Source organism: Lissotriton helveticus, chromosome 2_1, assembly GCF_964261635.1.
Source record: "Lissotriton helveticus chromosome 2_1, aLisHel1.1, whole genome shotgun sequence".
In the NCBI taxonomy this organism is placed as follows: domain Eukaryota; kingdom Metazoa; phylum Chordata; class Amphibia; order Caudata; family Salamandridae; genus Lissotriton; species Lissotriton helveticus.
In genome coordinates, this window is record NC_136059.1 from 1,227,107,699 (window position 1) to 1,227,131,390 (window position 23,692).

Genomic DNA, 23,692 nt, shown 5'->3' on the forward strand with positions numbered 1-23,692 from the left:
CTAAAGTGTTAAAGGTTGAACTATGCAAAATGCGCGTGCATGCCAGTAAGTCTGTTTTGGTTTAGTGACCCAAATGCCACACTGCAAGACCGACGCTCGTTTTATCAAACGAGAGCACTGCGTGAGATAACTTTTTCCTGACAACAAGATATGCCAGATTGCTGGCTCCTGATTAATAGACGTGTTGTTACTTTGGACATAATGATCACATATAACACACCGATAAAAGCAAATCAATCACGAAGGCGCAGCAAAATCCACAGTCAGCAGAACACAATCGGGGTTTTATCAGGCTGCATTCCAAAGTCAGCTGCTGTTTTCCAACCGAAGGAGCACAAGAAAGTTAAAGAAAACTCGGCGACAAAGGCCTCGGCAACCTCACCAATAGGCCCAAAGATTCAGCTGTACCTCCCAAATGCCAGTCTTCGAGTGCACTGATTTTAAGACATTACTTTAAGGGTCGTCACGATAAAGCACTTTGTGATCCCAGTCTTAACTCGGTTACAAGGTCTTTAGTGGGTGATGCCAGGAGCTAGCACGCCGCTTCGCTATTCATATCTGCCCGTCCTTGAACACAAGTATTTTCCCACATCATTTGCAGGATATTGTTATTAGCGTTCTTGATAGGATTTTAACTGAGCAATGGAAACCAAAGTCCTCAATGCATCCAGCCAAGTTTTGGGCACGGCGCTGTCAGTCTTTGTTAACATGGCTTCTGCGCAACATAAAAGCAGCGACTGGCCCAAGACTACTCGGGGCAGGAACCAACAGTGATATCCTCAGAATTGTTTCCAAAAGTCACCAAAGAAATAAACCGGTCATTTATTTTTTTAAAGCGGTTTCACACATTGACAAACTGCATACAGAACATGATGTGCCCTTTGGAAGGATAAACTGAAAGTTTGCATTACAAATATATATATATATTTAAATGCACCCTTTTAATTGTCATGAGAGAAAAAGCAAGTGTCTGCCTGCTTCATAAAAAGGAATAAGTCTGTAAACTCGCTGTTCTGTGGAAAAAACATCTACTTTGATCTGGGTGCGCCGGTAGGTAGAGAGATGGTCATTTGCACAGATTCAATAATTTTAAGGTGCCTGGACACACAAAAAAACTGCACTTATGGTTCATGACAAACTGGACTATGCTTCATGTAGGTGTGTGGTCCAACAACTCCAATGCAGACACTAGCATTGCAGCAGTTAGGGTCGGACTGGCCTACAGGACAATCGGGCAATCCTCAATGGGTTGACCAGACAGGTCTGTGTTAGGGTTGTTAGCTCGAGTCCGGGCAGTGCAAGCGCTGCTCTGCGAGCCATGCTGTATTGGAGTATGTACTTGAAGCCCCACCCACTCTCTGCCCATATTTGTCATTGGCTTGTGTCACTGTCCTTCGTACATGCTGGCTTTTGATTCGTTATTAGGCATATTAGTCCCTCCTTGTCTTCATTTGTAACCTCCCAGGAGGACTGGCACTTTTACTTCAGTTGTTACATGGTATGTCTTCTTTAGTCTGTAAGCACTATGGCCCACATGCATCAAGCTTTTTTGGAGTCGCAAACGGTGCGATTCCTTAAAATCGGCCGTTTGCGATTCCAAAAGTGCTGTTTGGGATGCATCATGCTATTTTAGAAATTGCAATTTTTTTGCAATTTCTAAAATTGCGATAGCAAATAAGAAATCGCAATTGTGCGATTTCTAAAATGCTATGCATCATTTCATAAAAATGTGCAATTTTTCAAATTGGAAGTGCAAATTACCACAAAGTTCAACCTTGTGGTAATTTGCGAAATTGTTTAAAAATGCACAAAAATGCATTTTTTAAACTGTTAAGTTACAGACACACATGTCCTTAGGACATGTGTGTATGTAACTTATACTGAAAAGTACATTTCATGGGTGCAGGGGGGGGTCATTTGCACCCCCTCTCCACCCTTGAAATGCATTGATGAATTCCGATTTCAAATTGCGAATTCGCAATTCCCGTTCATTCCTATGGGCATTTTGGCCCATAGGAATGAAAGGGAATTGTGAATTCGCAATTGAAAATTTGCATTTTTTATGCAATTCGGTAAAAATAGCGATTTTTACCGAATTGCAAAAAAAAACCGAAAATATTCATGCATAGGCTTTTGCGATTTCTAAATTGCAAATCGCTATTTTTCGCAATTTAGAAATCGGAAAAGCCGATATTGATGCATGTGTGCCTATTTTCTTTAATGAGTTTCTTACTGCAGGAGGGCGGGAGGGTCAAGCATCTGGAATGCAATAGGTCTCGCATTTGGAGCGTTTAAGCTCTTAGCATTGTAAATGACAATGCCTTTTATTTATGTTTTAAAAACGAAATCAAAAATAAACGGCATTGTCCTTTGCAATGCCAATAGCTCATAAATGTGAGACCTATTGCATTGCAGATGCTTGCTTTTCTGTCAGCTTGTGGGTCTGTTTCAAGGTCTGCTGGGCAGGTTTTTACAGTTGATTTCCCAGATGTTGAAACAAAAATTGCCTGCATCAAGCACAAATCCATGAGGTTTTCCATGCCTTGCAAAACATCTATATAAGGTGTCTTTAGAAGTTCAAAAGTGCCAAACTCGACAAACATGGCTAGTTTTTTAACTAATTAAGAAATGGGGGCCACTTTTATTTTGGGGCCTGGGCCTATTTTCTCTCCGAGTCTGACCCTGACAGCAGCCTCTCATCATTTGAGTAAACCACTGATGAAGGCCCCAGGATTTGTTTTGTGCCCATCAAGACAAACTATGTTTGTGCTCCAGAGCCATCCCGTTCCCTCAAAACCTCATGAGTACAGCAATAATACGCAAAAAGAACAGTTAGATCTCGCCCAGAGTACACAATCGGTATGTAATATTTCCTTGAGCAAATAGCAGTGGTAAAACAAGCCCAGTGGCAATAACGCCACTGTTAAGAAAACATCACAGCATTTCACAGAGTGAACCCTGGGCCAAGGGTTGTAAGAAATCTAGAAGTATTAATAGAAATGTGAACAGAGCTCGTAAAACATATATTGAATGTATAGCAGTATAGGTAAGGTGAAGAAGGAAATCAGATGGGTATCTGTCCAAAAGACGTTTCCTCTGAGTAACACACACGTTTAATGAACTAACTGAAGGCCAGTCTAACACCTGGCAGGGTGTTGTAAACGTTCAGAAGAGACAGAAATTGTTGCAAGGTGTAAAAGTTAAACAGAAACGTAGAGGTGCATGATGGCGTTCCACCCACAGACAAAGCATTAGCAATAATAGAAATACGCAGAACAAAATGTAAAATGAGAATGAAGTGTAGTAAAAAAACATGCATGTAAAATAACAGAGCTGGTAAGGCCTAACGAATAGTTTCTTACCTGTCGGTGTAGTTTTGCAGCTTGAAGATCTTTCTGGATTCACTATGCTGTGCATATTCCGCAATCTGGTGGTTGGGTCCGGAATCGTAGTCTTTTTTCTCTTTTTTTTTTTTTGTCGTAGCCCAGGTGGGCGTCGACGTCCCACCATTTGGTGTACCTTCGGTGACGTCGGCGTGCTTCCGGCGGAAGCTACCACCCTTGGGCGCCATCTTCGGATTCTTTTTTCTGTCTCTTTTCCTTGTTTGTCTTTGTAGTGAATCCATGGCAATGTATGTTAATCGTTTTTTCAACGTTAGTGTTTCCACGTATTTTGTAATTGTTCCAACTTGCTTTCTTTTCCATGTTTTTCCACCCTCTTTTTCCAGCCTCATCTTTCTGGCGGAGGCGGGTGGGTTCGCTAGTGAATCCAGAAAGATCTTCAAGCTGCAAAACTACACCGACAGGTAAGAAACTATTCGTTTTGCAGCGTGAATCTTTCTGGATTCACTATGCTGTGCATAGATTTTGTAGCGGTTTTCGTTACTTTTGTGGCGGTTGGGTGGAAGATGAGCGTTGGTTGCTAAAAATATGTTGAAGCACTTTTTGTCCTACTTGTGCTTCCTTGTTCATCTGTACATCCACACAGTAGTGCTTCGTGAAAGTGTGCACTGAAGCCCATGTTGCCGCCAGGCATATATCCTGAATCGGTGTGTTGGCCAGGAAGGCAATTGTTGCTCCTTTCTTCCTGGTGGAGTGGGCTTGTGCCCCTCCTGTTAGCTCCTGGCCAGCTTGCTTGTGGCAGAACTGAATTGTCTGTGCGATCCATCGGGCTATGGTGTTTTTAGTAACTGGTTTGCCCATGTAACTGTTAGCGAAGGACACGAAGAACTGTTTCGTCTTCCTGTGGTCCTTCGTTCTTTCAATGTAGTGCATCACAGCCCTTCTTGCGTCTAGGGTGTGGAGCGACCTCTCAGCGCTTGTAGTGGGGTTTTGGAAGAAGCTAGGGATCTGAATACTCTGATTCATGTGGAACCTTGACACCACCTTTGGCATGAAGTGTGGGTCAGTTCTCATCACGACCCTGTCACTGTGTATCTGGATGTAGGGTTCCTGCAGTGTGAGTGCCTGCAGTTTGCTCACCCTTCGTAGTGAGGTGATTGCCACCAGGAAAGCCGTCTTCATTGTCAACATCTGCAGTGATGTTTTGTGGATGGGTTCAAAAGGTGCTTTCTTGAGCTCCGTCAGTACCACATTTAGGTTCCAGGCCGGTGGCGGCATTCTCTTTGGCGGCGCTATTCTTTTAGCCCCTTCCAGGAATCTTTTCACGACTTGAGATGTGAAGAAGCTTCTCCCTGTTTCTCCTCTTGTGTATGCCACAATCGCTGCTAGGTGCACTCTCAGTGAGGATGAGCTTAGCTTTGCCTTGATTAGGTGTGTGAGGTACCTTAGCACCGTGGACTCCTTGGTCAGTCTCCTTTGGAGTTGTTTCTTGCAACACCATTGAGTGAATCTTTTCCACTTTTCCCCATAGCACTTGCGTGTGCTGGGCCTTCTTGCCTCTCGCAGCACCCGCAGGGTGCTCTCTGGTAGTTTCAGGTGTGCAAATTCTAAGTCCTCAGGAGCCAGGCTGAGAGGTTGAGGCTCTCTGGCTCTGGGTGTAGGATTCCTCCGTTTTCCATGGAGAGTAGGTCTCTTCTTTTTGAGAACTTGTGGGGAGGCCCCTGCGCCATCTCCATTATCTGAGAATACCACGTCTGTCTGGCCCATTGTGGTGCCACAAGGATGAGCGTCATGTTGCTCTTCATGCATTTGTTGAGCACCCTGGGGATCAGTGGTATCGGGGGAAAAGCGTAGGCAAATGTTTTTGACCAGCTTATCCATAGGGCATTCCCCTGGGACCGTGCCTCTGGTTGCCTGGATGCAAAGTATTGGCATTTTGCATTCCGGTGTGTTGCAAATAGGTCTATTGTTGGGGTGCCCCACTTCCTGAATAGACTCTCTGTTTCCTGACTGTTGAGTTCCCACTCGTGGGATGCTGAAGTCTGCCTGCTGAGCCAATCCGCTTCCACATTGTCCTTCCCTGGCAGGTGTATGGCTAGCATGTCTATTTTTAGTGGTATGGCCCATTTCCAGATCTCTTGTGCCAAGTTTGACAGCGGGAACGATTGAGTTCCCCCCTGTTTGTTTATGTAAAACATCGTTGTGGTGTTGTCTGTTTGTATTAGCACCTTCCGGTTGTGTAGGTGTTTCTGAAAGGCCTTGAGGGCTAGCAAAACAGTTTTCAGTTCCAGGTAGTTGATGTGCCTGACTGCATCTGTAGGGCTCCACAGACCCCTCACTCTGAGCCTGTTCATGTGTGCGCCCCACCCCTTCTGGGATGCGTCTGTGGTGATGGTCACTGTTGGGTCCGGTGGTGTTAGAGGTTTCCCTTCTGTTATTCTCTCCTTGGTCCACCACCTTATCTCTTCCTGCACCCTGTGCGTTACAACCACTAGATCCTCCCAACTTCCTGTAGCTTGTGACCATTGTTGTTGCAGCCACTCTTGGAGTGGTCTAATTTGTAGGCGTACATTGGGGACCAGGTGAATGCATGATGCCATCATCCCCAAGATCTTGCTCACAGTCCTCACTGTCAGAGATCGCCCCTTCTGGTAGTGACGTTTCTCCCTCAGTATGCTGAGCGTTCTCTTTTCGCTCGGTAAGACTCTGCATTGTATGGTGTCGATCTGGGCTCCCAGGAAGATCTTCACTTGCTCTGGTTCCATCGAGCTTTTGCCCCAGTGTATGGAGAAACCCAGGTTTGCTAGCGTTCCTGTCACCTGTTCTGCATGCTCTTTGCATGTCCTGTAGCAGTTTGCCTTCACCAGCCAGTCGTCGAGGTAGGGGTACACGTGTATCCCCTTTCTCCTTAGGTGTGCGGCCACTGCCGCAAGGCATTTGGTGAACACCCTTGGTGCGGACTTTAGGCCGAAAGCTAGGGTCGTGAATTGGTAGTGATCCTTGTTTACTGTGAACCTTAGCATGCGCTTGTGCTGCTTGTTCATGGGGATGTGCAGGTATGCATCTTTGAGGTCTATGGTGGACAAGAAGTCCCCTGCTTTTATCTGAGGAATGACCTCTTGTAGGGACGTCATTTTGAATTTTTGAGTTTTGACGTATTTGTTCAGGAACCCTAGGTCCAGGATGGGTCTTAGGCTTTCGTCCACCTTTGGCACTAGGAAGTAGTTTGAGTACACTCCCATGTTCCGTTCTTTGAAGGGGACCCTTTCTATGGCCGCTTTGAGGAGGAGTTCTTGGGCTTCCTCTTGCAGAAGTTGCAGCTCTCTTCCTGAGTGCGGTCTTTTCTTTGGTTTTCTGTTTGGTGGCCTTTTTTCCAACTCTATGCAGTACCCGAACTGCATAATATTGAGTATCTACTTGTCTGTTGTTATTTTTCTCCACTCCTGGAGAAAAAATCTCAATCTTCCTCCTAGGAGTTGCATGTTCCTTTGTGTCTTGTCCGTGTAGCCCTCTCCTCTTTGTTTTCCCGTGCTCCTCCCCCGGAGGGTGTGGGTGGTAGAACACCTTCTCTCGTGTGAAGTCACTTAGAGGGGGGCTGTTCACCGCCTCTTCTTCTCTGGCCCCGTCCATTTCCTCTCGATCGAAAGGACTGGCCCCTGCCTTGGTAGTTCCAGTTTTGCCTCTGCTGCCCCTGGTGGCCTTGGCTGTCACTCTGTTGCCCCTGGTGGAAACTCTGGTGAGAATCTCCTCGCTGGCTTCCACCTCTGCCGTTCGGCCTCCGCGACGGAGTGCCCCTTCTCATCCCTCTGAACTGCAGGGCTCCCATGGACCTTGCCGTCTCGTTGTCCTTCTTCAGTTGGGTGAGCTTATCATCAACTGGGGCTCCGAACAATGTTTCACCGCTGAAGGGTGTGTTCAGGATGTTGTTCTGGACTTCAGCCTTGAATCCTGAGATCCTGAGCCATGCTTGCCTTCTTTCAGTGATGCCTATAGCCATCAGTCTGCTGGATGTTTCTGCCCCGTCCAAGGCTGTCTTCAGGCATGAGTTGGCGATGCTCTTCCCTTCCTCTACCAGGTGTGCTCCTCTGTCACGGTATTGTTCTGGGAGGTGCTTGAGCAACTGTCCCATCTCCTCCCAGTGCTGGTATTGATGCCTATTCAGGACTTCTTCTCGGTCCTCGGCGTTACAGATCTGCATGTAGCCGGGTCCTTGAAGGCCTCCTTTCCCTGGGCCGTGATACTCTTGAGCATGGGCAGGAACTGGCTCCTTGTCTGTATGGGGAGCAGTGTCTCGAGCAGGAAGTCTGCTTTTGGCTTCTCCTCTTCCAGCTTAATTCCATAAGCTGTTGCCGCCTTTCTTACCACCTCATTGTATGCCCCAATGTCATCCGGTGGCGAAGGCCTCGAGGGATATGTTTCTACCGCCTCCTCTGGGTTTTCGGCCTCGATGTCCTGCCATTCCTGGTCTTGGGCCGTCGAGGAACCTGAACCGTAGCTTGACTGCTGTTCCCCGTAATCCCCCTCTGTGTAGTAGAGGTCCTCCTCCTCTTCGTGCTCCGAAGGTTCAGGAGTTTTCGGCGGCTCTTCAATGTCGAACTCTTCGATCTCCTGTACCTCAGCGACGGTCGGTGCCGGCTTCGGGGGAATCTTGTAACTTTTCATTTTTTCGTCGAAGTCCTTCTTTCTCTGAAGGATGTTCTCCATTTCGGCCTCGAGCCTTCTCTTTTTTCCCTGCATTTCTGCGGCCTGTTCGTCGTCGAGCGTTTCGGCCGCCCTTTTCGGCGTCGTCGTCGAAGCTTTCTTCGGCTCTTTTTCTTTCGACGTCGAAGTCGAAGGCCCTTTTTCGGGGGCTTGCTTCGATGACCTTTGCTTTTCGCTGGTCTTCTGCCTCCGGGAGTCCTTCTCGGAGGATCCGCTGGGCTCTTTTTCGGAGGATGCAGCTTCGGTCATCGATTTGCTCGGCGCCGGTGCTCCTTTCGAGGCTCTGTACTCTGACTTTCGAGAGTCTGCCTCAGGTTTTCGAGGCCCTGTGGGAGTTTTCAGGGTCGTAGACTCTCCTACCTTATCAGGCGTACTCTTATCGGTCTCAGCGACCGTGAAGTCATCTGGTCCTTCGGCGATGTTGTCCTCATCGTCGGTGGAGAGGCCAAGTTCATAGAGCGTCGGGGCTTGGCCCTTGCCCTGCATCGTGTGGTGAGCTGTCCTCTGTCCTTCTCGAATTCTGAGTGTCTTCGGCTTGAAGACGGAGCAGGCGTTGCAGTCTCTGCTTTCGTGGTCGATTGGCAGGCAGAGGTTGCAGACTGGGTGCTGGTCCTTCTGTGCGAACTTGTGGTGGCAGTTCTTGCAGAATTTAAACGGCGTCTTGTACATCCCTGCGCTCAGGGGGCCCCCTGTGTGCGCATTCATTCAAGGAGTTCGAAGATTTCGAAGTTCTCTCCTTTCTTCGACAGAAGAGGACCTTTAGAGAGGAGACGACGATGTTCTTAGGTCTTCACCTGTGAATTTTTGCTGTATTTTCTTCTTTCCTCCTCCAAAACTTCTGGAGCTTCACGCGACGATCCAGACCCAACGGCGGAAAAAAGAATCTGAAGATGGCGCCCAAGGGTGGTAGCTTCCGCCGGAAGCACGCTGACGTCACCGAAGGTACACCAAATGGTGGGACGTCGACGCCCACCTGGGCTACGACAAAAAAATAAAAAAAAGAGAAAAAAGACTACGATTCCGGACCCAACCACCAGATTGCGGAATATGCACAGCATAGTGAATCCAGAAAGATTCACGCTGCAAAAGAACTCTTACTGCGTACAGTATTGTGTTGTCATTCTGGGCACAGTCCGAAGATTAGCAAAAGTGTCACGGTGGTGGACTATGAGAGGGACCAAAGAGACGTAGACCAAGTCAGATGCCTCTAACTGAAAAACAGTATACCTGTGCCAGCTTTGCAGCAAAGTCCCTGCCCTGTACAACGGGCATTTAGTAGGCAATCACCAGACAAGCTCAGCAGGAGTTTCTATTTGGCATCTGTTACATGGTAACCAGTCTTACTAAACACAAGTGTGGAGAAAATACTTTCCTTTTTGGTACACTAAAGTGAAAAATAACTCAATATACTATAGCCTTATAGCCCGCCGTAGAGGGCTATACCGGCTATTAAAGGCCCTCTCCAGCGTTAAAGGCCCCGAGCCGAAGGCGAGGGCCTTTAACAAGGGAGAGGGACTTTAATAGCCGGTATAGCCCAACTACGACGGGCTATAAGGCTATTAGAACATTCTGCCCTTCTGCCACTAGAGGGCAGAATGTTCTAACAAAAAAGAACAAAGCCTTATGGGAGCGCGAGGGGATTGGAATTCCCTCAGGCTCCCTGAAGCCTTTGTTCACTGCCAGAGCTGTGAACAAATAAGCATTGGAATGTTGGAGCTCCGGGCTTATACCAGCCATTATAAGCCCAGAGCACTCCATTGTTTTCAATGGAGCTCCCAACATTCCAATGTTCTAATAGCTAGTATACTTTGTGTAACTGAAGTATTCAACGTCAGGAAAACATGCAAACGTAAAGCAAAGCTCAATGATACCCGAAGAACTGTTTATATTGTATAGTAGTAGAGCTTTTGTAGCGCACTTACTACCCCTATCTGGGATGTTGAAAAGGTTGTCCATCAGTTTAGCTCGCTACTCCATGTGGGTGCATGGCTGAAAGAGCTATCTGTGCTTTGAGCCATGGTTGAAAGTGTTTCCATGGAGAAAAACTGACAGTCAGTAGCATATTTGTACCAGTAGTATTTGGGGAGAAGATGCTCAAACTAAGCTCGCATTGAAAAGGCTACATACGGTTAGTTAAAAAAAAAAAGATACATGTGCGTGTTAAAAAAACAGTTGTGGTCCCTTTAATAATCACAGTCCGCATGGAAGGACCTGGCATTGCAGATACCTATAAAGAGGTCATGTTTGACTTGGCACTGTGTCTAATTATATGCACAAGATGCTTACAATACACTGCAATGTTCTTCCTGTACACTATAATCTTCTTCCTTATTACAGGATTTCTTTTGTCTACTGTGGGTAGACTAGTGGTTCCTTAACTTCATACCCTACTGCCCGCATTTCCCTGCCCTTTCTGGCTCCAACACAGAAAGAAAATGTTCAACATCTCCAGGCACTTATTGACAAAGTAAGCATGTTTTCAGAGTTGCAATGGCCAAGTAAACATCTGCGAACATCCCCTAAATTTGAGTTTTGTGGGAACGTTTTTGGCTGGGTTTAGATTCCAGGCCCTTTCCAAACTCTCCCGCCACACTCTAGTCTGATACAGTGCACGCAGTGGAAAGTCCCAAGTGGCTGCAAGAATACTGGTCCTTACTAATGAAGCAGTATCAGTGATGGGTTGCTTGAAATCAATTGACAAAACCAGGACCAGAGAAAAGATCCTGGTCCAGCATTTGTGGAAGGGGAACGCATTCTACAAATATTTTGCTCCTACATCAAACCCTGAAATCTCTGTGAGAGAATCAGTCAAATCAGTTACTATATTGTTTGCAGACATCTCTTGGAAAATGGCTACCCTCTCCAGTACTCACCCTTACTCAGTTGCTTGATCCCAGTCAGCATGCCCTTGCATTCTGGGACACGCGTTGTAAGAATGCGAGTAGCTTATTCTTTGGAGTTTTTGCTTTTGACCAGCAGCAGCCACAGACACAGCAATATTAGTGCCTCAGTAGCTAATTCATGTACCATGAAACACGTTTGCTATTTGTGCCTCGGCCCGTTTATAGGCACAGGCAATTTGTGGACAACTGAATTCCTGAGGTCTCCTCTTTGAAGTAAGACTTTCATGACATCCTCCGTCCTTGAAGAACCATACATTGAAAGCACTCACAGTGCACCAGCTGTCAGATCGTTAATGGGGCGATTGAGTGACTGGACAAACAAGGGTAGGAACTTGTTATCAAAAGATAGGATTCAGTTCTGTACAGTACAGTTTACTCAGGACCACTTCACAAAAGGTTCTGTAAAAATTGAGAAACCTATGCATGACGTGTTTTCATCCAATGATGGGTGTAGCATTATGATTATATACGGGATCACAACAAAATCCACAGGGGCAGACATGGACATCCAAGCAAAGTATATTTCCCTGCATTCGCCTACGTACTTCCGCTGATTACTCAAACTGCATGAGTAATGTGCATGAGCACATATGCCTATTTTGTCATTTCTTTTGTACTCTTTCATTGAGTTACATGCCCTTTCCCACCCTTGAAAACACTTAACCCCGACCTAACTAGGAGTACGTTAGTTTATATTTCTGAGATGCAATGGCAATCCCCATGTTAAACAATTTTCTCCAGTAATAACGTGAGGTCGGAAAAATCCACAAATTCGGATACTTTCCGAGTCAGAATTTTTAAGTTCATTAAATTCAAATTACTGAGTATCTATGTTACAACATTTTCTTGAAATCAGCCCCAGGTGCCTTTTAGGTACAGCTTTTAAAAGAACAAAGTGCGTGTCTGGACACGTTAAATGACAATATACACAAATGGAGGGCACTACCTACATGTACATGTTTTTGTATTGTAATCTATGTCAATAATGCAAGCTGAGCTTACTGCTCACTGTATTTCCTTGGGGCACCCACCTCAATCGTAAAGAATTTGCATTAATGCACCGTACATACAATTTTGAACATCTTTTAAATGTGGATGAATGTCTTGCCTTTGAAGTAGACAATCCCGCACTGTAAAGTGGCAGCCAAATGCCTACATGCCCAGTAAACACAATAAAACTGAAAAACATGGTGTCCTCGACCCAGTAGACTTATTAAACAACACAGAGTTATGAAAAACACGCTCCAATGGAAGACCTCCTGCGTCACGCTTTCTATACAGCAACGCAGAACAATGACAATGAGACAACTATGCGATCTTTCATGGATGCACCATGATGAAAAGAAACAACACTGTACTGTATAGAAACAACACTGTATTGTACTAATGTGTCGCAGGCCAAACAAACAGTATCTTCAGGCTTTATGACCAATGATAGAACCTAGGATTAAAATCAGTCATGGATCACAATAAAGCGACATTTCATATCATTCAAAATTGTACGAAACTGAAAGACATGGTCAAAACGTGGCATTTATGCACACCATATTAAAAAATATAAGAGTTTAGACCAATCCCATGCTCAGAGAGCACCTTAAACATAATGGGCAGTTTTAGGTGCAATACCCCAGTCTCACTCAGAGAGCCACCTTATTTCTGAAATGGGAATTTAAACTGTTCACGATCATGCCATAAGACATGGCGGCTTCCTAGAACAGTTCAGAGTTTGCAATTAACAAGTTCCAACCTTCATCTATGGCGTCTCAACAATTCTGGCTCAAACGTTTGCATTATTTGTGGGAAAACAAGGGATGTGAACTGGTACTGCAAAACATTATGAAAGAGCCAATGACGGCTGACATGTGAAGAGACAAATTCAGAATTACGTAGTTCTTACGATTACTCAAAATAACAGAGGCACTAAGAACTACCACCAGCAAAGAGTAAATAAATTAAATACAAAAAAAGAGATGCAATAAAAAAGTAAAAACTCTTTAATAAAAAAAGTAGGAAAAAAGTGATTAAAGCTTTCAAACAGGTACTCATTGAACTGGTCAATGTAGACACCAATTTATTTAGGGAGACTTTGCTTTCTACACTCGAGCCAACAGAACCGAACAAGAAAAACTCGATTGGGATTTTCATGGCACGTCTTTACAATACTGTACAATAGGTGTCCTGGGACATGCCAAATGCTTCTACATGCCAACCTGTATCTATAACTAATATTGAGAACAATCCAACATAAATCGATGGCATTATTTCAGTAGCAGTCTATACATATGCGATTACCCTTACGTGAAAGCATTCAAAATATAATATAAGATTTTTGTGTAGTGCAACATTTAACAATGCCTTAGGAGGATTCTGGAGTCTGAAGGTTGGGTGAGGAGAATATGTCCTCTACAGAGAGCACCTTAACACCATCCAGCCGCCTGACTCGGGCACCATGAGGCAAATTGACGTCAGTCATGATAGGTTAACGTCACCCTGGATGGCCAGCAGGGCATCGAGAAGTCACTATTCACCCCTTAACTGCGACAGTGAATATCTCCCTGCTGAGATATCAGAAACATGCCTAAGGTCCCAGAGAGGGCAAACATGCTTTGATATTTTATATTTGAGACATCATTTAAGTTAAGTATTTTATTACTATGTGCATCAGAAATTCACTCCCAATTACTGAATTATTCAGTCATGCCACAGTAAGGTCGTTCACACCGAACTGGCATTATACACAAATGCTGTTGTACTGATTGAGAATGCATATTGTACGGCGTTTTTTACCTCTATGTTGGACGCTCTAACGCTTACCCAAATGCATAGCAAGCTATACCGTGTAGGATATGATATGTTCTTGGAAGAGTGTGTTTTTTGTTTCGACCCAATACGTTGTCATTGGATTTATATAGTGCCTACTGCCCCCAAACAAGGTGTTTAAGTGTCTTACAGCGAATCACATGCTTCTTTGTAACCAAAGGTTAGTGGTTAATCAAGTGGTTATTGTTGGCTATTGCAATTAGTTATGTGCTCTAAAGAAAACATTGAATGCATTTATAACAGGTAGGTTTGACCATTAACAGGGGCTGCATGTTTTCAGGCGTAGGGTTGGTGGGATAGATAGGCTGATGGAGATTAGGCAATGATGCTGAGAGCAGGTTATACTCAGAAATAGAATTTATGCAGAGGATGGAAGGTAAGAAGAGGATCACGCTGAAGAAAAAACGTAAGCCAAGGTCACTTTTTCAAGCAGGGTTTTAGGAATACTGTGGGAGAAGGTTTTCTAAGATAGCAAGCAATCGGAGAATGTAAGCTGTAGAAATAAAAAATATTATACACAGTGCTTTATATCCAGGACAGGCAGCTTAGACATATGATTCTGAATGTACACATCATTTAAACATTAAGAGACATAGCCTGTTGTGTACAAAGCCCAGGACAGCCCTTCTGAACATAGTCTGGAGTATCCCAGCCTGCTGCAGAGGTCCTTATGTGTCCAGCAGTTTTCAGGCAACAATAACAATGTTAAGATAACTCTGGTGTTTTATGATGCTGCTGGAGAGATCACGTTTTGCCTAGTGGCAGCATGAGACAAATGACAAAATACAAAACATTTGTGGCAAACAAATAAGCACTCACCTGCTGGTGAACTCATTGCTCGTGTTAACGAGTGAGAGTTCTTCCGCCAAATCCATGTCTTCTAAGAAGGTGGTTCTGCTGCTTGTTAAACGGACACTGACCTGAGGAATCCCATCGGAGGTACCTGGCTGTGGCACTGGGGTTGGAGGCGGCTCAGGTACTGGCAGCGGCACCACCACGCTCCTGGGTGAGACAAGCTGGAGAGACACACAGGAGGTAATGAGAAGCTACAGCTCACTGAAGCAAATTAATCCCAGACACACACTTATCTCTGTGAGGAAAGCAGAGTGACAGTTTTTCAAACACACGACTTCAAAAAAATGCAGGGTAAGAGGAACAGAGGCCAAGCAGAACAAATGACGCCAGTGCAGATTTGCAGAATGGCCAGGCAGGTTTGCTTCAAATACATCCCAGCAGCACACACCCATAAGGTGCAGAAAAATCAATTAAGAAATAGTATACATGCTTATAAATATAACCGTGGCATTTCAAGAACAGAGTTCCGGCAGTTTCTTTGAAAAGCTGTCCTATCACCCACTGGGTTATGACTGCAGGTGTGATTACAGGGGCATGTACAGGGGAGAGGTCTAGAAGCCAAATTGTCGATTTGGGACTCAATCAGGTAACTTGTGTTCTTAATCCTGGCCTCACAACTTCAATAAAACTAAGATTCTGAGGAAATAACAATATCTTCCTAAACCCGAATTTCACTGAAAGTCATATATAAACAGAGTAAGCATCCGCATATATTCATTCATGTACACTTGCCAGGAATTCACAAAACGTGTGCAATATTTCAACCATTATTGTGGAAAAATGCGCAGCAGCAACTCCCCACAAGTGGTGGGAACTGGACAGAACGATTAGGGTGGGAATTAAACAGAACACCTCCTAACATGTGGAAGGACTGCAGCTTCTCCTCTGAGGTTGTTTGCGCTATATAAAACTTTATAAACAAAATAAAATAGGGGAAAGAAAATTTCTAAATGTATGCTAAGTAGAACTGAGCGTAAGAATTGAGCCCACGAAACAAGTCATTTGCCATTATCAGTAATAAGAATGGAAGCCTATGCTGGTGCAGCTTTTAAGGTGGAGGATGGCACCTTGTTTAAACCTACTGTGTTCCGATCCTTGACCAATCTTTTAACTAGTTTGAAGAAAATGAGCCATTTGTTAATTCAAGCCTCTGGACTATCTGCAGGTTTTTGTAAAAAGAGAAGCTAGAGTGGTAAGATACAGATTTAGATCTGGAAGGAAATATTCTACTGTTACCCAAACGCAAAGTTGGAGGAATCTCTCAGCCAATGAGTGATGTGTCGACCAAAAGAATGGTTGATTTAAGCATCAACTTGTAATGTAAGATGATCTGGATACATACGATCTAAATTTACAATTTTTGAAGCCATAATGACCAAATGGACATTAAACGGGAATCAGGGGGTGAAGGAGGTTGATCTTCTTTTATTTTAAGTGCATTAGGCTGTGCGTTAAATCACAGTATGCTTCTTGTGTACTTTATATGAATTCATGCTAAAATCCCCAAATGAGTAATGTAAGCCTTCTGTTCAATTGGCGGTCTCCCATTTGATGTTAACTTTGCTCCCAGGGTTTGAGAAAGTAACCACAGCCATATTAGTTGTCTGACCAAAATGACCCTACCAGACTCCGCTCAAGTCCATTAAAAAGGCATATGAAACTCTATAAACCAGCCAGTTTATGTGCCCCTGGATCCAGAGCTTTTGATGGGACCATAAGGTCCTTTGACCGATCAGGCCTGAATTCGAAATTTCTTGTTTGAGTTTAGACAGGCATTCATCCTCCTCCATCTATCTCCTAGAGGAACTTCCTAGAGTCCAGTGCAACAGGCCCATGTGGCTATCCCCCTTGCTCTGAACAAATAGTTTTCCTTAAGGTCAGGGAACCTCTAACACTAAGAGAAGGACACATGACTTCCTTGAAATAAAAAATACAATTCCATTTTTTCAAACACAATCTTGGCTCAAATACTTTTCGGCTTTCCTACTCCTAACGAAAGGCAAGTTTTATACAAGAAGTTCAGAGGCCCTAACATTTTTCACTGTCCACTGGTAGATACCAAGAGATTGCTCCTAATGGCCTATGGAGAACCCTAACCCCAATTAAAAGGTATCAGGAGACACAGGAATCATGAGTTGAAGAAGAGGGAAAGAACTAAAACATTGAGATGCAATCAAGTGGGCATTAGATAACTGCACTTCTATTTTCAATGGATTGTTGCTCAAAAAAAACTCCAAAAAGCTTTAACCCCTAGGTGGACAAAGAGTTACACCTCCCGGACTATCATTACACAATATAGTCCCATTACCTTTGGCTACTATACGCCTCCAACATTGCACCACCATATCACTCATTGCTAATGTTCAATATTTTAGACAGCTCTTAAGCTATTCATTGTGTTGAACTCTAATAAGACATTTGCCTATAATATTTAGTGAAAGATGTTCTGCAAAAATGAATCATCCAACAGAGTCTTAACCCCAAAGCTAAAGGCTAGACATGTTAAATTTGCGCTGTTGATTTTAATCTTTTGTTTACGCTGATCTTAGTGTGTTAATTTTTTTAATGTAACTCACTCGGCCAAGAGTGTATGTGACTGAGTTGACATCGGTCATAATGTATGTGGATCAACTTTCATGCCTCCTACGATCATCTAGGTCTTGAGAGCTAGATCACAAAAGCAGAAGCATTAAGGAGGCCTAACGCTTTATCTTACTAAACAGCAACAATGGTTCTGTTGGGGATCACAATTAAATTGAAGAATGTTTTGAATACAAAAATAAAACAATATATCCAATGAAGGATATATGAGGAAACCTACACTGACCACAATAGTTGTAAAGGTAAATCTTTTAGTATAAACCTAATAGCGACTGAATTCACAATTCTTTAAATAGCTGTCCAAAACAAACAAAACACATGGACTGGGTATACATTGAGTGAATAGGCTGTGACTGGTGACAGCACTGTAAATACTTGAAAAAGTACCAAAATAATCATACATATAGACGAAACATTACATCATGAGTGTCCACTTTAGAATACAGTAGTCTCAATCGGATAATTTATCTCTTTGCTTCGTTGAGACTCAGTGTGGACCGACACATAAACAGAATGTCGACGTTTCAACCCTAGATAAATGCGCTGATTTGTGTGCATCCGTGACGGGTTTTCATCAGGACTAAAAGAAGAAGGAAGGTGGGATAGCCTTATTAGAGGTGAGTATTTCTTCCGACAGGTCCTTCAACGAAGGGGTGGAGAGTGTCAGCCGACAAACTCCATGGTCATATATCCTGTGGCAGCACCCCTTCTCTCGATCTTCCCACCGGATGGTGCTGAAGATTACATACAAAGAAACAAGAAATACTTTCGCCATATATGACCATGGAGTTTGTCTGCTGACACTTTCCACCCCCTCGTTGAAGGGCCTGTCGGAAGAAATACTCACCTCTAATAAGGCTGTCCCACCTTCCTTCTTCTTTTAGTTCTGATGAAGACCCGTAACGGATGCACACATATCAGCACATTTATCTAGGGTCGAAACGTCGACGTTCTGTTTATGTATCGGTCCACACTGAGTCTCAACGAAGCAAAGAGATAAATTATCCGTTTGAGACTACTGTATTCTAAAGTGGAAACTCATGATGTCATGTTTCGTCTATATATATAATTATTTTGGTAATTTTCCAAGTATTTACAGCACTCTGTCACCAGTCACGACCTATTCACTCAATGTATACCCAGTCCATGTGTTTTGTTTGTTTTGGACAGCTATTTAAAGAATTGTGAATTCAGTCGCTATAAGGTTTATACTAAAAGATTTACCTTTACAACTATTGTGGTCAGTGTATGTTTCCTCATATAACTTTCCTTGGATATATTGTTTTATTTTTGTATTCAATACATTCTTCAATTTAATTGTGATCCCCAACAGAACCATTGTTGTTGTTTAGTTTCCTTACCCAGGTTCTGAGGGTCACTGGCTTACCTCATTACTTCTAATGATAACGCTTTATCTTAGGCCAAATATCCAGCATCTTGGTCAGTAGGAACACAAAGATTCTCACCTTTAACTTGGCTAGGTGATCCCTGCCTCTGAAAGGTCTAGGAAAAAGTCTTGCGAACTGCCCAATGGAGGAGCAGAACTAGCATCTGAGCCACAGCACATAAAAAAATAGAGATTGGCATGGGGTGAAATTTCAGGGAGGAAACGAGGCAGGGGAATGGTTGAGATTCCGAATTACCCTGGTAATTCCTCATTTCAAAGGGGGCATAGAGAAGGAAGGTGTTACATGGTCCTGCCATTGTAAACCTGAAGAAACAAATGCAAAAATCCAAACTTTCTGCAGCCTCCCACTCATTTCTCCGCTGCTCCACTGGTTTGGCTCTGACATGTTGCTACAGCAGAATTCCTATTGATCCAACGACAATGCTCCAACTCACTGCCTGTGGCTTCCTCTGAACTAAGAAGATACATGTGACATTGTAATAAGTCAATTTATCCATTATATTAGAAAATTAATTTTGCCTGGCTCCGAAAAGAATACATGATTTTGCATGTAGAGGAAATTCCAAAGATTAAAAAAGAATGAAAGGAGGCAAGGGTAAAGAGTATAGGGGTAGCAAATGGGCCTGAAAATAAAACGAAATAGGTGAATCAGGCCCACATATGGCTTGTTCAAAAAGAATTTGATTCTCATAACAATTATCCGCTTTTTTTTCGTACTATATGGCCCATTAGTTAAAGCTTAATTTCTATTCGGTCTAAGAAGCACCTCTAATTGAACATCAAAGTTCTACTGTCAACAGAAAGAAGTTAAGTGACGTTCTGCTGCCCTCTCCATACTCAGCCACTCTCCACATACAAAGCTCTCTGCACAATATTTGACCCTAGCTATTTTTAGGACACGTTAACCATACATTTGGTATATACTTCCTGCATGTCTCAAGGTCAATAAGCAACTTCCGTAAACTCGAAAATGAGGAATTCAAGGAGATTTTGATTAGGTTGTATTTTCTTGATATCCATGGGTTAACACTAGGAATTTTAGTTTTGAATGTATGTGTGTGTGTATATATATATATTTTTTTTTTTGTGTGAATATACATTTTTTATTTCTGTTGTACTATTCACTTTATCAATGTTAGGAACAGTGATTACGGTAATTACAGTACTACATTTTGTTTTTTGCTCTTAGATGTCCTTTATTTTTTCCCTTTTCCCTCTTTTATTTTGTTTTATTCCATATCTTATTCATGAACATGCTGATTTGTGAAAGTTATTCACTTATGTACTTTTGGAAAAAATGTAATAAAGAATTGTAATAATAAATAGAAAAAAGAAAAAAAAGACCTGTAGCCAGAGCTAAAAGGTAGCAGGTTACAAATATTTAGAGACCACATTAAAATAACTAATCAACACATCCACGAAATGCCACAAAATATTCACAAACGGTCAAACAGTTTCTTAGCAGTTAAGCAAAATTTACTAGTAGTTCATATGCCAAAATATGAACACATGCTACGTTTCAAATCAACAAGTCAAGTGGATTAAACAAAGCCATAACTCCGCACTGTTGGCTGGCTATCACATGAAAGCTCCGCGTTAACAAAATAATCCATCGATTTGACATTAGGAAAATATCATGAGCTGTAGTAAAACATTTCCATTTATTACCGTACCAGATTACCCACAAATCACTTTAGTCAGCAAAGCTAAACTTCCCACACAATGCAGCAGAAATGGCAATACAATCTGCAAACAGTACCAGAGCTATTTCCACCATATTTTAAGCATTTCCAGAGATTTCGGAGAGTAACCTGTTTCTGCTGGTCCTTGCTACACATTTCCCGCGGCAGCAAAAGGCTTCCCAAGACATTTCGGGAAATCAGCTGGTTGTGTGAGTTATTACTGGCAATTTCCAGAAATATTAAAAAATGCTCCAGAGAGGAAAACAATGCCCGTATCCTTGACCACCACAGTCCCTTCACAGTCAAGAAATGTGATACAAATCAGCACCTTCTTCCTAGAAGATTATAAAGCGATTTCCTTTCATCAATACCAAGATGTGCTTCAATGAAGGGGTTGTTACAAGCAGAAACAAGGACCCAGCTCCCATTTCATGTTTAGATTGTTCAAGGTGAGCCTATTCTATGGTAGCATTTCTATTGTGTTTTCCTACCTCGTCGAGGCCATACAACACTTTCTTGCAGGGTCCATTAAGTACTTATTACATCTATAGGGCAGGGATGGAAGGGAGTTGGCAGTGGTCTGCTCTATTAAAGTTGTGTTTTCGTTCTGCATGAGGCCCAGAGATCTGCTCCAGACCTGGTTCCAGGGTATGTACTGGAGGTGTTTGTAAGCAAAGGATTCTGAAGATAGACCACAAGTAGCAAATACAAACCAACCAACAGGTTAAGTCATGGGTTTCAATTGTGCGCGGGTAGCATAATCAACTATACTTGGCAAAAAAAAGGGAATGTTGTGAGAGGGAAATGTACTTACATAACATAACACCAAATATAGGCCATGCTAAAATGTCAACCATATATTAAGTGGCTAGTCTCGTACTTGACCATCTCGAAGTGCTTAGAAGAGCTGACAGGTGCTGCAGCAACAAATTATGTAATGGGGTGAATGTATGACATTGTTCTGCATTCTGTACATCAATTGTTCTTTTTGCATTTGTCTCCCCGAGTGGGACGGATATGCCCAAACGTGGTTTCCGTGCTCTCCCTGCCCCTGGAGTCAAGCTAGCCTGGCTGATGAGGGGTGAAACCCCGAAACCGGTCCTAGAATGCTTGTTTCCTGTCCAGGGAGGACCTGGCTTGGCAGTTTGGGCTGGACTGGTCCCACTGGGTGCAGGGTCAAGACTGATTTGCATATGGCTGGGTCCATACTGGAATGGCATGGTGAGCAAAAACACAATGGATTTAGGCCCAGATCTCTGTACTGAGGTGAATGTATGACATTGTTCAGCATTCTGTCCATCAACTGTACTTTTTGCATTTAGAGGAGCCGACAGGATCCTGGACCGCTACACAAATGCTGCAATACAATACATTGCAGTACTGATCAAACTGCCTGCGAGTCTGTATGAGGATGACCTATCCTGGAGATGAAGTTGCAAAGAGAACCTATTGCTCCAAACAAGGTAATATACAATAATTCTCTGATCCTGTATATATACATATGGAGCATGGTACACCACGGCAGCATTGCTGCACAGTAACGTCACTGAATTAATCTGATTCTACAATGTATTAAAAACGTAATTAAAAAACAGGACAGATGGAAAGAGGTACAAGGTCACAAAAGAATGCTTCATTGTGCCTTACAATCAACTATCGGCTATAAATAATCACAGAGTACTCTTTAGAAAATTACTATATATGCCTCTCTACTGCCAAAAACAGAACACAAAGAACACCAATTCAGCATTTCTCGGAAATCACTAGTTGGAGGCAGTTTACATGGTATTTCCTGTCTCTCTTTGCCAGAACGCTTGCACCTTCCAACGTGTACATCTATCATTTCAGTATCAGGAAGGTTATCTCTAATGTACAAAAACCTGAAGCGTAAATAGTTGGGATTACTCATTTAAATAGGTTGGCTTTCTTAAAATAAACATCTTCACACATTTACTCTGGACTAGGGCAGCTAAATACCTCTGAACATTAGCCACACATTTATTAGTATTTATTTGTGAACTGAATACTTATTAAACAAGCAGGGGCACAAGCAATAGGACTGGCGTTGCCTGCCTGCCTTTTGTTTTTGTCAATACTCGTTTTGTCATTGTTTTTGTAAAATAAAAATTTGTTAGAGAGGCTGCGAGGCCCTCAACAATATGAAAAAAGAAAACATTGGCTAACAGCAAAAATAATTTCTCAAAAAGAAGATATTGCCATAGTAGTCCTTGTCACTTAAGGGAAGTAATTTGTCAGTGAACAATCTCACTGTGATCGGACAAAATGCCATGACTCACAGTGGAATTAGCCAGTGAGTGAAGCGGGTTGACCCACTGTCCCTTGCTGCTTTCCGTAGTGGGCAGAAGGAAAATGTGAATGACAACAGATGGATGAAAAGGGCTGCAGTGGTGTAACATAGGCCCCTCTCAGCACGCCCCCCCGGTGCGGGTGGGGGCCGAGCTCTAGGGGGAGCCCCTTAGCACAGTACCCTAGCCTGAGAGCGCCTTGTACCTTGCAGAGGGGCCACCTCAAGTTTCGTTACGCCACTGGAGGGCTGACTAAAAGCTCCTATAAGTAAGTATATTAAACATATAATTTTAGTCAAATCAAAAGGTCCTGGCTAACGTCACTTTAACGAGAGCTATTTGCGTTGGCAATGTGTTTTAGACATGTACACCAGTGTGGCTGCTGTTCAGCAAGACTAAAAGTTAGTGGGGTGGGGTAGAGTGGAATGGGGTAGATTGTGGGTAGAGTGGAGTGGGGTAGATTTGCACAGAATGGAGTGGGGGTACAAAGGGCTGTAGTGGAGTGAGGTTGATTGGAGTGGGGGAATTAGGTAGATTGCTGTGGTCGATTGGAGTGGGTATATTGAATTGGAGTAGATTGGGGGAGCGGGGTAGATTAGCATGGAGTGTGGTAGATAGGACTAGGGCAGATTGGGGTGGGGTCGGGATATATTGGGGTAGATTGGGTAAGAGTGGACTGGGGTATATTTAAGTGGAGCAGGGTAGACTAGAGTGGAGTTGGGGGAATGGAGTGGGGTAGACTGGGTGGATTATAGTTGGGTAGAATGGAATGTAGTGGGGCTAGATTGGAGTAGGATAGAGTGGCGTGGGATAGATTAGAGTGGAGTTGGGTAGATTGGGGGAGTGGGGTATATGGGAGTGGTATGAGGTACACTGGGATGGGGTAGCAGAGATAGGAGTGGGGTACTTTGGAGTGGGTTCGATTGGAGAGGGGTGGGCTATATTGAATTGCCGTACATTGGGGTGGAGGTCAGTGGAGTGGGGTAAATTAGAGTGAGGTGGGGTAAAGTAGAGCGGGGTAGATTGGAGTGGTAAATATTGAGGTAGATTGGAGTAAAGTGGGGCAGACTGGGGA

General features: G+C 43.5%; 1 protein-coding gene across 3 annotated transcripts in view; it reads right to left on the bottom strand.

Annotated features, from left to right (window-relative positions):
• The window catches only part of FAM13A (family with sequence similarity 13 member A), a 906,414-nt gene that overhangs the window by 400,948 nt on the left and 481,774 nt on the right, over nt 1-23,692 (bottom strand). For all 3 annotated transcript variants that reach the window (XM_078676111.1, XM_078676110.1, XM_078676109.1), the window contains one exon: nt 14,585-14,781. In XM_078676111.1, coding sequence (XP_078532237.1) covers nt 14,585-14,781 — 197 coding nt within the window. The remainder of the gene's footprint in view (nt 1-14,584; nt 14,782-23,692) is intronic.